The 13,081-nt window shown below is 42.8% G+C and overlaps 1 protein-coding gene across 1 annotated transcript in view; it reads left to right on the plus strand.

The window, feature by feature from the left end:
- Positions 1-13,081, plus strand: part of LOC142203773 (A disintegrin and metalloproteinase with thrombospondin motifs 2-like) — a 283,879-nt gene that overhangs the window by 153,571 nt on the left and 117,227 nt on the right. The window contains exons 6-7 of the mRNA XM_075274794.1: positions 4,942-5,098; positions 7,987-8,092. Of these exons, the coding sequence (XP_075130895.1) occupies positions 4,942-5,098; positions 7,987-8,092 (263 nt within the window). The remainder of the gene's footprint in view (positions 1-4,941; positions 5,099-7,986; positions 8,093-13,081) is intronic.

Raw genomic sequence — 13,081 nt, forward strand, 5'->3', positions numbered from 1 at the left:
CGCCAGTGCTGCAACGTTTCCAACTCGTAGCTGGGGTCAATCTAACAGCGGAGGAGGAGGCGGTGGCGGAGGAGGAGGCGGAGGAGGAGGCGGTAGAGGAGGAGGAGGAGGGGGGTGTTCTTCTCGTGTCCCTGCCAGGAATGTTAGGCGGGGAGACGAGGTACACCGGGCCAGTTTGGGAAGCAGTCCCAGCCTCAACTACATTCACCCAGTGTGCCGTCAGTGAAATGTAGCGTCCCTGTCCGCATGCACTTGTCCACGCGTCGGTGGTCAAGTGGACCTTTGTGCAAAGCGCGGAACTAAGGGCCCGCTTGATGTTGAGTGACACGTGCTGGTGCAAGGCGGGGACGGCACACCGGGAGTAGTAGTGACGGCTAGGGACGGCATAGCGAGGTGCCGCAGTTGCCATCAGGTCCAGGAAGGCGGGAGTTTCAACAAGCCGGAACGCCAACATCTCCTGGGCCAGCAGTTTAGCGATGTTGGCGTTCAAGGCTTGCGCGTGTGGGTGGTTAGCAGTGTATTTCTGCCGCCGCTCCAATGTCTGAGAGATGGTGGGTTGTTGTAAAGAAGCGCCTGATGGTGCCTTTGATGGTGCAGGAGAAGGAGATAAGACAGGAACAGGGGAGGATGAGGTAGAAGTCAACAAAGTGGCGGAGGCAGATGAAGTGGTGTCCTGGCTCGTCCTCTGGAGTGCATCGCCAGCACAGTCAGCAGTGGCAGTGGCAGAGGCAGTGGCAGTGGCGTGAACGGCAGGCGGCCTTTGTCCTGCCGTTGCTGCCTGCCACTGATTCCAGTGCTTGGATTCCAAATGACGGCGCATTGAAGTGGTGGACAGGTTGCTCTTCTCAGAGCCCCTAATCAATTTCGAGAGGCAAATTGTGCAGACAACACTATATCTGTCCTCGGCGCATTCCTTGAAAAAACTCCACACCTTCGAGAAACGTGCCCTCGAGGTGGGAGTTTTTCGGGGCTGGGTACGAACTGGAACATCTTGGGAGATTCCGGGTGTGGCCTGGCTTCGCCTAAGCTGCTGACCTCTGCCTCTAGCTACCCTTTTTGGTGCTGCACTTGCCTCAACATCCACACTACTTTCCCCGCTTGACATCCCCCCTGTCCAGGTCGGGTCAGTGTCCTCATCATCCACCACTTCCTCTTCCAACTCCTGTCTCATCTCCTCCTCCCGCACAATGCGCCGGTCAACTGGATGCCCTGACAGCAACTGCGTCACATCATCGTCGATGAGGGTGGGTTGCTGGTCATCCACCACCAAATCGAACGGAGATGGAGGAGACTCTAGTGTTTGAGCATCTGGACACAGATGCTCCTCTGTTAGGTTCGTGGAATCGTGACGTGGAGAGGCAGGTTGAGGGACAATGAAAGGAGCGGAGAACAGCTCTGGGGAGCAGGGACAGTTGGGGTTATTGTTCTGTGAAGCTTGGGAATTTTGGGAGGAAGGAGGACAAGACTGTTGGGTAATAGGAGGAGAGGAGGCAGAGTCTGACTGGCTGCTGGACAATGTGCTGTAAGCGTTCTCTGACAGCCATTGCAAGACCTGTTCCTGGTTCTCGGGCCTACTAAGGTTTGTACCCTGCAGTTTAGTTAATGTGGCAAGCAACCCTGGCACTGTGGAGTGGCGCAATGCTTGCTGCCCCACAGGAGTAGGCACGGGACGCCCTGTGGCTTCACTGCTACCTTGCTCCCCAGAACCATTCCCCCGACCTCGCCCACGGCCTCGTCCACGTCCCTTTCCGGGAGCCTTGCGCATTTTGAATTCCCAGTTAGAAATTGGCACTATATACCAGTAGCAAAAATTGTGGGTGCACGTAACCCCAATATATTCTTTGAATTCCCAGTCAGACAATGGCACTATATACCAGTAGCAAGAAATGAGGGTATTTATAACCCCAATATATTCTTTGAATTACCAGTCAGAAACTGGCACTATATGGCAGTAGCAAGAAATGAGGGTATTTATAACCCCAATATATTCTTTGAATTCCCAGTCAGACAATGGCACTGTATACCAGTAGTAAAAATTGTGGGTGCACGTAACCCCAATATATTCTTTGAATTACCAGTCAGAAACTGGCACTATATGGCAGTAGCAAGAAATGAGGGTATTTGTAACCCCAATATATTCTTTGAATTCCCAGTCAGAAACTGGCACTGTATACCGGTAGTAAAAATTGTGGGTGCACGTAACCCCAATATATTCTTTGAATTCCCAGTCAGACAATGGCACTATATGGCAGTAGCAAAAATAGTGGGTGTATATAGCCCCAATTCTATTGCTAGGGGACTTGCAGGGTATTTCTGGGGTGAAGGTGGGGGGGGCACACCGTTGGAACGGGTATCGGGGGTATATATCGGGTATACGGGAATACACTGACAGTGTATTCCATTCAGGATCCTGGGAAAGCTGGGTTGCGGCGATTGAGCCCGTCAGTGCCACGTTACACTGACAAGCTTCTCCCTGGAATTTAGCTCTTACAAGAGCTGTTGTGGTTGTCTTCTCCTTCCTATCCTAGCCTGTCCCTGCCTACCCAGAATCTAAGCCCTAGCTAGCTGGACGGAAACCTCCGTCCTCGGTGAATTGCAAGCTCAGAATGACGTGAACCTGGGCGGCGCTGTTCTTTTAAATTAGAGGTCACATGTTTTCGGCAGCCAATGGGTTTTGCCTACTTTTCTCAACGTCACCGGTGTCGTAGTTCCTGTCCCACCTACCCTGCGCTGTTATTGGAGCAAAAAAGGCGCCAGGGAAGGTGGGAGGGGAATCGAGTAATGGCGCACTTTACCACGCGGTGTTCGATTCGATTCGAACATGCCGAACAGCCTAATATCCGATCGAACATGAGTTCGATAGAACACTGTTCGCTCATCTCTAATTATATAGCATAGAGCTTATCTTCTCACAATCGTATCCTGCTCTCACGTGGGGCTGCAGAAATCAATTGACAGATTTGCTTTCAAGAGAAGTTTTCACTACGTCTCCAGTTGTCAGCATAGAAGCTGCTCCACTGATCCCAGCACTTGTTTTCTCTGTCTACCATTATTCTCAAACAATTAATGCAGTTGGCTTTGCTGCCTGATATGCTACTTGGGTATTGTATTGTCCAGGGGGCAGTATCAGGCCGGAGCAGGCAAGGCGGTGTAATTCACCGCTTCAATCAGAGGTGGACAGTGCAAAGGGAATTGTCTCCCTTGTCAGGAGTGGTGGGGGCTAGAAAAAAAAATTCTAACTGTATAGTGCAGTGCCTATTTAAATGCATTTGTACCATTTGTCCTTCAAGCCTGCACCAGTCACCTGATGTCGGTGTTGAGGATTTCTGTACCATGTGTCTTTAAGATGATTTTGTAATATAAGCAGTTCCTACTAAAGGGAGAGGATTTAGCTAAATATTAATGCATTTGATGCAAGCTTTCACCAGGTGAACACTATATACCTCCGTCCACATCTCTGTGGATGTAAATAGATGTGGGATATACTCCATGTTCTAAATTATTATGCAAATTATCTCTTGCATAACATCAAATCTTACAGAAATTTTATTTTTCTTCTCACAGAGCCATATTAGAGACAAATTATACTTCCGAATGGAACCATTTTTATATTTCATACCATGAACTGGAAAAAGATTTAGAATGGGGTGGAACTGGAGAAAAACTGCATTTGTTCAACTTTCTTTACAGGCTTTGATTTGTACTGTGTTCACTGTGCAGCTAAAATGATTGTATTTTATGGGTTGTTGCAATGTCGGGGATACCAGTTTTTCACTTTAGTAAAAAAAATTCCAAACTTTCCAAAACAAAACTTTTTCTTTGAACTATTCCTTGGAGTCCCCAGATTCTGCTACCCAAAACTTTATATATATATATATATATATATATATATATATATATATATATATATATATATATAAAATTTATTTTTTTTATTTATTTTTTTTCATGTACGGGATGCATAAGATTACTTTTTTTTTTTTTTTTTTTGTGAGTCCAATATACCAATTTGGGGAATGTCTATAATTTTGATCACCATTTATTCAAATCTTTATGAGAGGTAAAAAAAAAAAACAACCCAAAACCTGTGAACAGTTAACAAATGGCGGTCTGACTCTTGATTCCCCCTCCCCCCTCCATTACAGAATTCACCATATGGCAGAAATATTTTCATAAATGTGTAAACAAGGTGTTTTGTGTATGTGTTCCACTTTTTTTTTTACTGTATTTATTAGACGCTCTAAGGTTCTTGAACCCCAGGGAGTCTGATCACTAAGGGTCTATTTCACACGGGGCTCCGCGTAAACACATTCTGTCGCGGCTGCTGCGACGGGATGCCAGTGCAAGTGCGGCTTTCCGCTCCATATTAGGCCCAAATGAAAGGGCCTAGTCCGGAGGGAGGTCTTGTGAGGAGGACGCCATGGCTGAATCAGCCGTGGAATCCGCCTGAAGAAAGGGCAGCTCACTTCTTTTTTTTTTTTTTCTGCGACCGGGATTCTGCGTCAAAATCCTGACCATTTTGTCCCATGTGAACTAGCCCTAACATAATAAAGTACAATCACTAATATAACCTTTACACAGAACAACAGTTTGCAGGTGTGTGTCCATGGGGTCTGTTGGTTTCCACAGGTTACCACTCTTTAAACGGATTTCTGTTTTCCAGGTCCCCAGTATTGGTGGGAACCTAGCGTAAATTTGTTAGCACTGTAACTGTATTAACCCACAGAATACAGGTAACATCATTTTGGCTGTATAGTGAATACTGTAAATATCAAACCCATAAGAATGTCACACAAATGCAGTTTTGCTGTAACTGATGACACACGGATGAAAGATGGAAATGCACTAGATGTACAACATCCATATTTCTATAGGCCGCAGAATGGATTGTTCGGGTGAAAGCAGCCTAGAACTGATATTGTTTCTCTTGTGATTTCATAGTCTTCAAGTTTAATTGAAATTGGAAACCCTTCTCAAAGTTTGGAAAATGTATGCCGTTGGGCTTACCTACAGCAGAAAGCAGATACAGAACATGAAGAATACCATGATCATGCAATATTTCTCACAAGACAAGAGTTTGGCCCCTCTGGAATGCAAGGTATATGCTTAAGGGGTTTTCATTTTGTCTCTGGAGCGTGGGTTGAAATGTTGTTTCTTCTAGGAGTAGATGATGTCCACTTGTTACGGTCCCAGGCCTTAGCATAAAAAGATCATTAGAAAGGTCATTGTGTTGTCCCTTCATGCATTTGTACATTGTTATTAGATTATTACTGAATAACCCCAACTCTGTTAATCTGTCATTGTACTCCAATCCACCCATTACCCTATAGAAAAGCCAGTAATAGAAGAAATGCCGAGAAAAGCCTGTGAGCAATGGCAATGATTCACCGGCCCCAGATCTCGTTCTGGAGACCATGGAGGGAAAATAGTGCCTTGGCCAGCTTTGACTGAAGCACCAGGGACCTTAATGCCAGTTGTCAGTGTGGGCACTGATGGCGGACATTAATACCTGGTTCATGCTCAGTTCCTGTAAGAAGGCCTTTGTATTGTTAGAAATATGCCATTATGCTATGCTAAGGTATCCAAAGCTGTGACCATAACAATGCTGTACTGTGAAAACAAATGTCATAAAATAATTAGAAGATTACCATTGACTGAAGGTTAATATTATATCCTGGGTGCCAGTGGGTTCTAACCACACTCTCCATACAGAGCTGTAGTACTGGCAGTGATGTCGTTTATAACTTCACACTTGGTTTATGTTCTGTATGCGAAATGCAGCTGTTGCAAAGCTACAAATGTTAGTAGGCTGTGCCATCTTGTGCTGAGCACCAAAAGCTGCAGAGTCTGTATGGTGGAATGACTCTGTGTGATGAAACTGGAGGACTCTTATCTTCTGTTTGAAAAGTAAACACACAAGACAAAAGAAAACATCAATCTTGCTTTTTACATTACATTGAAAGATGATTAATGCAGTATTTGCTCCATCTGCAGTGTTCATTATATTAGTTTTTCAGCCCACTGTTTTTATCCTATGACGGGTCAGACAACAGACTTAAAGGGGATATTTCACCACCTCAACTACAACTCTTTGCTTCCTTCAGTAGGTACCAGTGAATACAGCGCAGTTGGCATTTTCTCTGTAGCCCCTACAATTCCAGAGCAGTTGGTGCTGTTAGTTTCACACCCTACATACTAATTAGGCTGTCAGATGGGCGTTCCTGAGCTGGAGCATAAAGCCAGGGATCGCCCACCTGGCAATAGAGAGAACGGAATGAGATTCAGGGCCCACTATCCGTTGCCATGACAGTTGACATCAGGCTTGTCTGGCATTAACTTCTATTAAAGGCTGCTCTATGCAGCCTGTAATAGAAGTGTCGGTATTTTGCAACGCATCACAATGCCCTAGCATTGTAATGAATTGCTTTACTGATCAGACCCCGAGGGGGTCTATTAAATAAAGTTTTTTTTTTTTTTTGTTTTTTTTTTAAAGTATCCTACTAATATTATAAATGTGAAAGTTTGTGTGTTTGGATGTTTGTTCCTCAATCACGCAAAAATGGCTGAACCGATTTGAATGAAATTTGGCACATAGTTTGTAACCTCAATGAAAACATAAGCTACTTTTTATCCCGGTAAATGACATGACTTCTTGACTGCTATGAATTTATGTTCACATACTATATTACACTGCTCTTGCAGCAGCTTATCTCAGCCAGGGCTGTTATCTCTATGTGTAAACACACGCTAACCCTCAGTGGATTGTGTACACACATTTCTGGATCTGCTTCAGGCAGTGCTGACACACTGGGTGGGAAAACACCTTTAATCCAAATTGGCAGTTTGCCAATTTTAAACATGCCTGGAAAAAAAAATCTAATTTGTCGCAAACAACGACAGCTATGAAGGTAGCCAGAAGTCAACAGAGTTCTCCTCAAGTGGAGCTGAGGGGGATCATGGTCGCCAACAACACACTCATTATATGGCGTCCCAGCGAGCTGCTGAGATGCCGGAACAATCACGGGCACAGCGCAAGGAGCGAGTTCAGCGACAGACCAGCTTGACAGCTGTCGAAATGCTGGCGCAGGCGGATCATTGACAGCAGCAATTTGCTGAATATAGGCGAATAATCGACGCCAACAACACGCAAACGAAGTCGCGGGCAGAGGCTAGTAAAAATATAAAAATGAAAATAATAGAAAATTTTAATCACGTTCTTAGAATACATATACAAGTAAAATATAACACTGTGAAACACCTACACATAGATATCCCTGTGTCCGAAAACATCCAGTCTAAAAACTTATAAAAATATTTTTCCCGTACGGTGAACTCCATAGTGGGGAAAAAAAAAAAAATTGACTAAAAAGTATTTTAACCCCTTCCCGACATGCGCCGTAATAGTGCGGCGCATGTCGGGTCTGTAACTATGGCGACCGCTGCTTTAAGCATGCAGGGTTTTTCTGTCCGCTTGAGAAGTCGGACATCTTCTCTTGCGGACAGGGAAGGACAGGCACGGAGTGCAAAAGAACGCACCCGATGCCCATTGAAATAAATGACAGGTGTCATGGACACAGCTAGTGTCCGCTCCTAGTGTCCGTGACAGATTTTGAGCGGACACTACATGTCGGACACCGACGGTAGTGTGAACGCTCCCTAAGAAAAATTATATTTGCAAAGTTTTGGACTTTTTAAGAGGTTAAAACATAAATAAAGCTATAGAAATTTGTCATCTGAGCAGTTTTGCAAGCATCACTTTTCTCTCCATACATTTTGTTCAGAAACCACCAGACTCCATTATAGTCTATGGGTTCCGCATATTTTCCCAGGTAGCCGCTTTTCTATGTGTATAGGTTTGCGTTCGGGAAGTCCCCAAGTGGATTCACCGAACAGAAACCCGAACGCAGATGTGAACTGGGCCTCAGTCACTAGATTTGCGTATACTTGACTACACTGTATATTTCTTATTTTCTTCTTTTTCTTTAGGTTATGCACCAGTTACAGGAATGTGTCACCCAGTACGAAGTTGTACACTAAATCATGAAGATGGATTCTCTTCAGCCTTTGTAGTAGCGCATGAAACTGGTCACGTGTAAGTAAATATAAAACAAGAAACATTTGTAAAATTATTAACAAATACAGTTTATAAAGTCACAGTGTAAGGTATTGGCGATTGACTTATGTTAATTTAATTTCTTACATCATTTTATAAATTTTCATGTCTGTTTTATGAAGTTAAACACAATTCACCCTGGAAGGAGTTTTCCCGCTGTAGTGTCTAATCCCTAGGTATTCTAATACTGTGACCCACAGCCATCACTGGAATGGGGGAGCCACAGGTTCCCATGAGTGCTCCATGGTAATGAAGTGGTGGAGCCCATGTGTGTCCACAACTCCATTCACCTCTATGGGACTCCTGGAAGTAATGTCCCAGAACCTCTATAGAAATAAATAAAGTGTTTACCACGCGTACAGCACGCAGGGAACCTTGCGGTCCTCCATTTTTCTAGTAAGACATTTATCTCCTATCCTGTGGATATCAAATAAATGTCATTAATGGGAAAAAATTTTTTTTAAGGTTTACATATATCCAATAATATAATACATATGACATACTCTGTAGATACAGCATTAAACCAAACTGCAGTCATTGGTTAAACTGTTGCAGTGTGACATCATAGAAGAAAAGTCAAATTTGAAAAGTCATTGGAAAAACATATTTCAATAACTTTTCTAGGTATTTGTTATCTTCTTTGAGAAGGTATCACACTTAAGCAGTTTAACCAATTGCAGAAGTTCGGGTTAACTCTGCTATTCTGTATTTCTGAGAAACGGTGGTAAGGAAAAACATTAAGGGAATTCATTTGAAGAATTTCTACTGGGGAATGTAAAGTTCAAGATGATCATCATTAGACAGAGGCCTTATTCACTTTTCTGTGATTAATGTGCTGTCTGTGAGCTCCATGGACAGTCCTATTGATTTTAAGTTGGTGTTTGCAGACACTATTCCGTGAAAAATAAAACTGAAACATGCTCTAATTTGGTCCATTATGTGAATCAAAGCTGCCCATCTAAAAGGTTGTCCAGGAGAAGACGAAAGATTGTTGCTTTCTTTAAAAAATAAATAAATAAAAAATAGCACCATCCCTGTCTACAGGTTGTATTTGGTACTGCAGCTCAGCCTCATTAACTTCAGAAGAATTTCCAAAACTAGACACAATTCATGGACAAGTGTGACACTATTGAATGAAGAAAGCGGCAATTTTTTTGTAATCTTATACAAACCCTTTGAAGCCTACCCAGATGCCATCCATGTGTTTTTCTATGGATGACTCTGTAAAGTATGAAATGAAAGAAATTTTTTGAGAGAAGTCCTCAGTAGTTGATACCTTTTTTAATGGCTAACTCAAAAAGTTTTTTGATGACATATCGAGCTTTTGGGACTACTATAAAGGTCCCTTCATCAGGATGGTATAACACAATGTCTGAAGGTAGGCATATATATACAGAGAAATGGAGTGTTAGATGCAAAATAGATGGAAAACAGAACATAAACAGTTTTAAAAAAACCACATATATATCAGTTCACAGGAAAGTTCTCTGAGTTTATGGCTTCTTTGATCAGTGACATGGTGTCTAGTGGTTATAAAAGGCCATAAAACCCTGGGCCTGGTTTAAACCTTGTTGGAGAGTGCAAAAGGTCATCATAAGTTTAAACTCCCATATGAGGCGATCTTTTCTGTTTCTGAAATTCCCCCTTAGTACCAGGATCTTCATATCCTGGGTCATATTATGATTTTGATTACAGAAGTGTTTTGGCACCAGGAGGTCCATTCTCTGTTCTCTAATCGTATGTCTGTGTGAGTTCATCCTCATCCTAAGTGACTGTCCTGTCTCGCCTACATACAGGACCTCAGGACACTTAGTACACAATATCAAATACACTACATTAGGTGTGCTGCAGGTGAAGTTACCTGGGATCTTGTAGTGTCGATCAGAGTTCGGGATCTTTATTTTGTCCGTAGTCAGTATGTGCGGGCAGGTTTTGCACCTGTTGTTTCCACATGGAAATGTTCCTATGTTAGTTGGAGGTGACAGTGAGCTGCTGACAACCATATTTCTGAGGTTTGGTGGCTGTCTGTAACACAGAAGAGGGGGTTCTGGAAATATGGATTTTAGACGGTTGTATTTTTTTTAGTAGTGGATGTAATTTGCTTGTGATACCTCTCAGCGTCTCCAGGTGGGGGTTATATGTGACAACCAGGGGCACCCGATTGTTCTCCTGTTTGGTGTTGTATTTTAACCCCTTAGCGACCCTTGACGTAACTGTACGTCATGGGTCGCATGGGGATGTATGGAGCGAGCTCCATACACGGCAGATGCCGGCTGTATAATACAGCCAGGACCTGCCACTAACAGCAGCGGTCGGTGCCCGAGCCGATCGCTGCTGTTAACCCTTTACACACTGCGGTCAAACGCGACCGCAGCGTGTAAACAGTGCAGGCGGCATGGGCGCCGCCATGTTTCGCCGATCGCCGCCCTCCTGAACGTCACAAGAGGGCGGTGATCGGTTGCTATGACAGCCGGAAGCCTATTGAAGGCTTCCAGGCTTGTCTCTGCACTAGATCTATTAGACGATGCCAGAGGCATCGTCTAATAGAAGTGCTGGGATTCTGCTATTCACTGCAGTACTGTAGTATTGCAGTGAATAGTATGAGCGATCAGACTCCCTAGGTTTCAAGGTACCTAAGGGGTCTGATCATAAATGTAACAGAAGAAAAAAAAAGTTTTTAAAAGTATTAAAAAAAATAAAAAAAATATAAAAGTTCAAATCACCCCCCTTTCCCTAGATCAGCTATAAAAGTAATTAAAGAACATTAAACATAAACATATTAGGTATCCCTGCGCTCCAAAATGCCTGAACTATTAGAATATTAAAACATTTATCCCGTACTGCGAACGGCGTAGCGGCAAAAAAAATAAAAACAGCCAAAAAGCGTTTTTTTCAACACTTTGCCTCCTATAAAAAATTGAATAAAAAGTGATCAAACCATCGGATCTTTCCCCAAATGGTATCAATAGAAACGTCATCTTGTCCCGCATAAAAAGACACCACAACCAGCTCCATACATGGAAATATGAAAAAGTTACAGGTGTTAGAACATGATGACACAAATTTTTTTTTCTATTTTGCAAAGTTTATCATTTTTTTAAAAGTATCAAAAAATTTCAAATACTATATAAATTTGGTATCACCGCGTTTGTACTGACACGTAGAACACAGGTAACATGTCATTTGTACCAAACAGTGAATGCTGTAAAAATTAAACCCATAAGAAAATGGCGCAAATGCATTTTTTCTCCAATTGCGCCTCATTCTGAATTTTTTTTCCAGCTTCCCAGTACATTGCACAGCATATTGAATGGTGCCATTACAAAGTACAATTTGTCCCGCAAACAATAAGCTATCATGTGACTCTGTGAACTGAAAAATGAAAAAGTTATGGCTCTTGAAATGTGAGGAGGGAAAAACGAAAATGCGAAACCAAAAAATGGCCTGGTCCTTAAGGGGTTAATAACTCCGATCTTGGTATTCTGGTGGCCCTGTTGATTTGGTTTTCAACTGTTCTTGGATGGTAACCCTGCCTCAAGAATGTGTTTTTGAGGCCCCCAATGTGCTTGTCTCTGTCCACCGGGTCTGAACATATGCGATGATATCTGATGGCCTGGCTGTAGACAATGGATTTCTTTATGTGTTTCGGATGAAAGCTATCCCATCTTAGGTAGGTAGGGAGGTCAATCGGCTTCCGATACAGCGATGTCTCAATTTTGTTGTCCTGTATCTTGATGACTGTGTCTAGGAAGTTTATTTCTGAGAAGGAGTGATTGAGCGTCAGGTTGATGGTGGGATGGAACTGGTTGAATTGTTCATGGAACGTTTTCAGCTGTTGTTCAGACCCAGTCCAAATGATTAGGATTTCGTCAATGAAATGGTAGTAGGCCAGAGGCCTGGTGGTGCAGGTGGATAGGAAGTCACTCTCAAGCTTGGCCATGAAGAGATTAGCGTACTGTGGCGCCATTTTGCTCCCCATTGTGGTGCCAGTCTGCTGTAGGTAGATGCAGTCACCAAAAGAGAAGTAATTGTGGGTGAGGATGAATTTTGTGAGTTTCACCACAGCTTCAGCATTCATACCTTGTCTTTCCATGAAAAACTGTAACACGGTACACTGTAACACGGTACAAGGATATATATTTTTTCTTCTGTAAAGTATAACATTTTGTTTTAGAAATTGGTTAATTTATTTTTCACTGCTGTCAAAAATGGATCAACCTTTAACCAAACAGATCCACAAGATGAACAGGGCAGTGTGCTGTGCAAAGAGAACACAGACATTCCCAATTCCATAGTTCATAGAGGTTTGCTAAGACTCCCTGCAGAATAAACTAATGAACCCCTTCAGGACCCAGCCCCACTCTTATCAAATGAGATTATTTTGTGGAAATGTTACTTTAGTTACTGATTTCAGGCGCACACCAAAAAAGTTAATAAATAACATTTGCCATATGTTCCCTTCATTTTTAAATATCCTTTTATTTTCTTTAGGCCTCATGCACACTACTGCATGTTTGTCGCTGCATGTTTTCTTGGCTCATGGTCCAATACATGGGACCATGAAAATACATGCTCGTATGTATAGAAATGAATGGGTCAGTGATACACACACCTAGTACGCTGAAAATGCAAACAGTTGTGTGCATGAGGCCCTAGGAGAATAGCAGACAATTCTTAGATTTATAAATGACACAAATGTTGACTTCCTTGTCTCTGGGAATGAAGAGAGAGCTTTGAGTGTTGCATACACCTGCCCTGGCCAAACCGATTAATTAAGGGGTACTCCTACCATATATACAGATAGAAACCCACTAACTGTCTCTAACTCCAGAGAATATTGATGGAGGTTGGAAAAATTATCTGTTTTTTTTTTTTTCATGACTTCTCTACCGCCTAGATTGTATAATTTCGTTATAGTAGATTGCTTAGGGCATAGCCCCTGCATAGGGCTCTCTCCCAATTTTACTT

The sequence above is a fragment of the Leptodactylus fuscus genome, chromosome 5 (genome assembly GCF_031893055.1).
Source record: "Leptodactylus fuscus isolate aLepFus1 chromosome 5, aLepFus1.hap2, whole genome shotgun sequence".
Lineage (NCBI taxonomy): Eukaryota > Metazoa > Chordata > Amphibia > Anura > Leptodactylidae > Leptodactylus > Leptodactylus fuscus.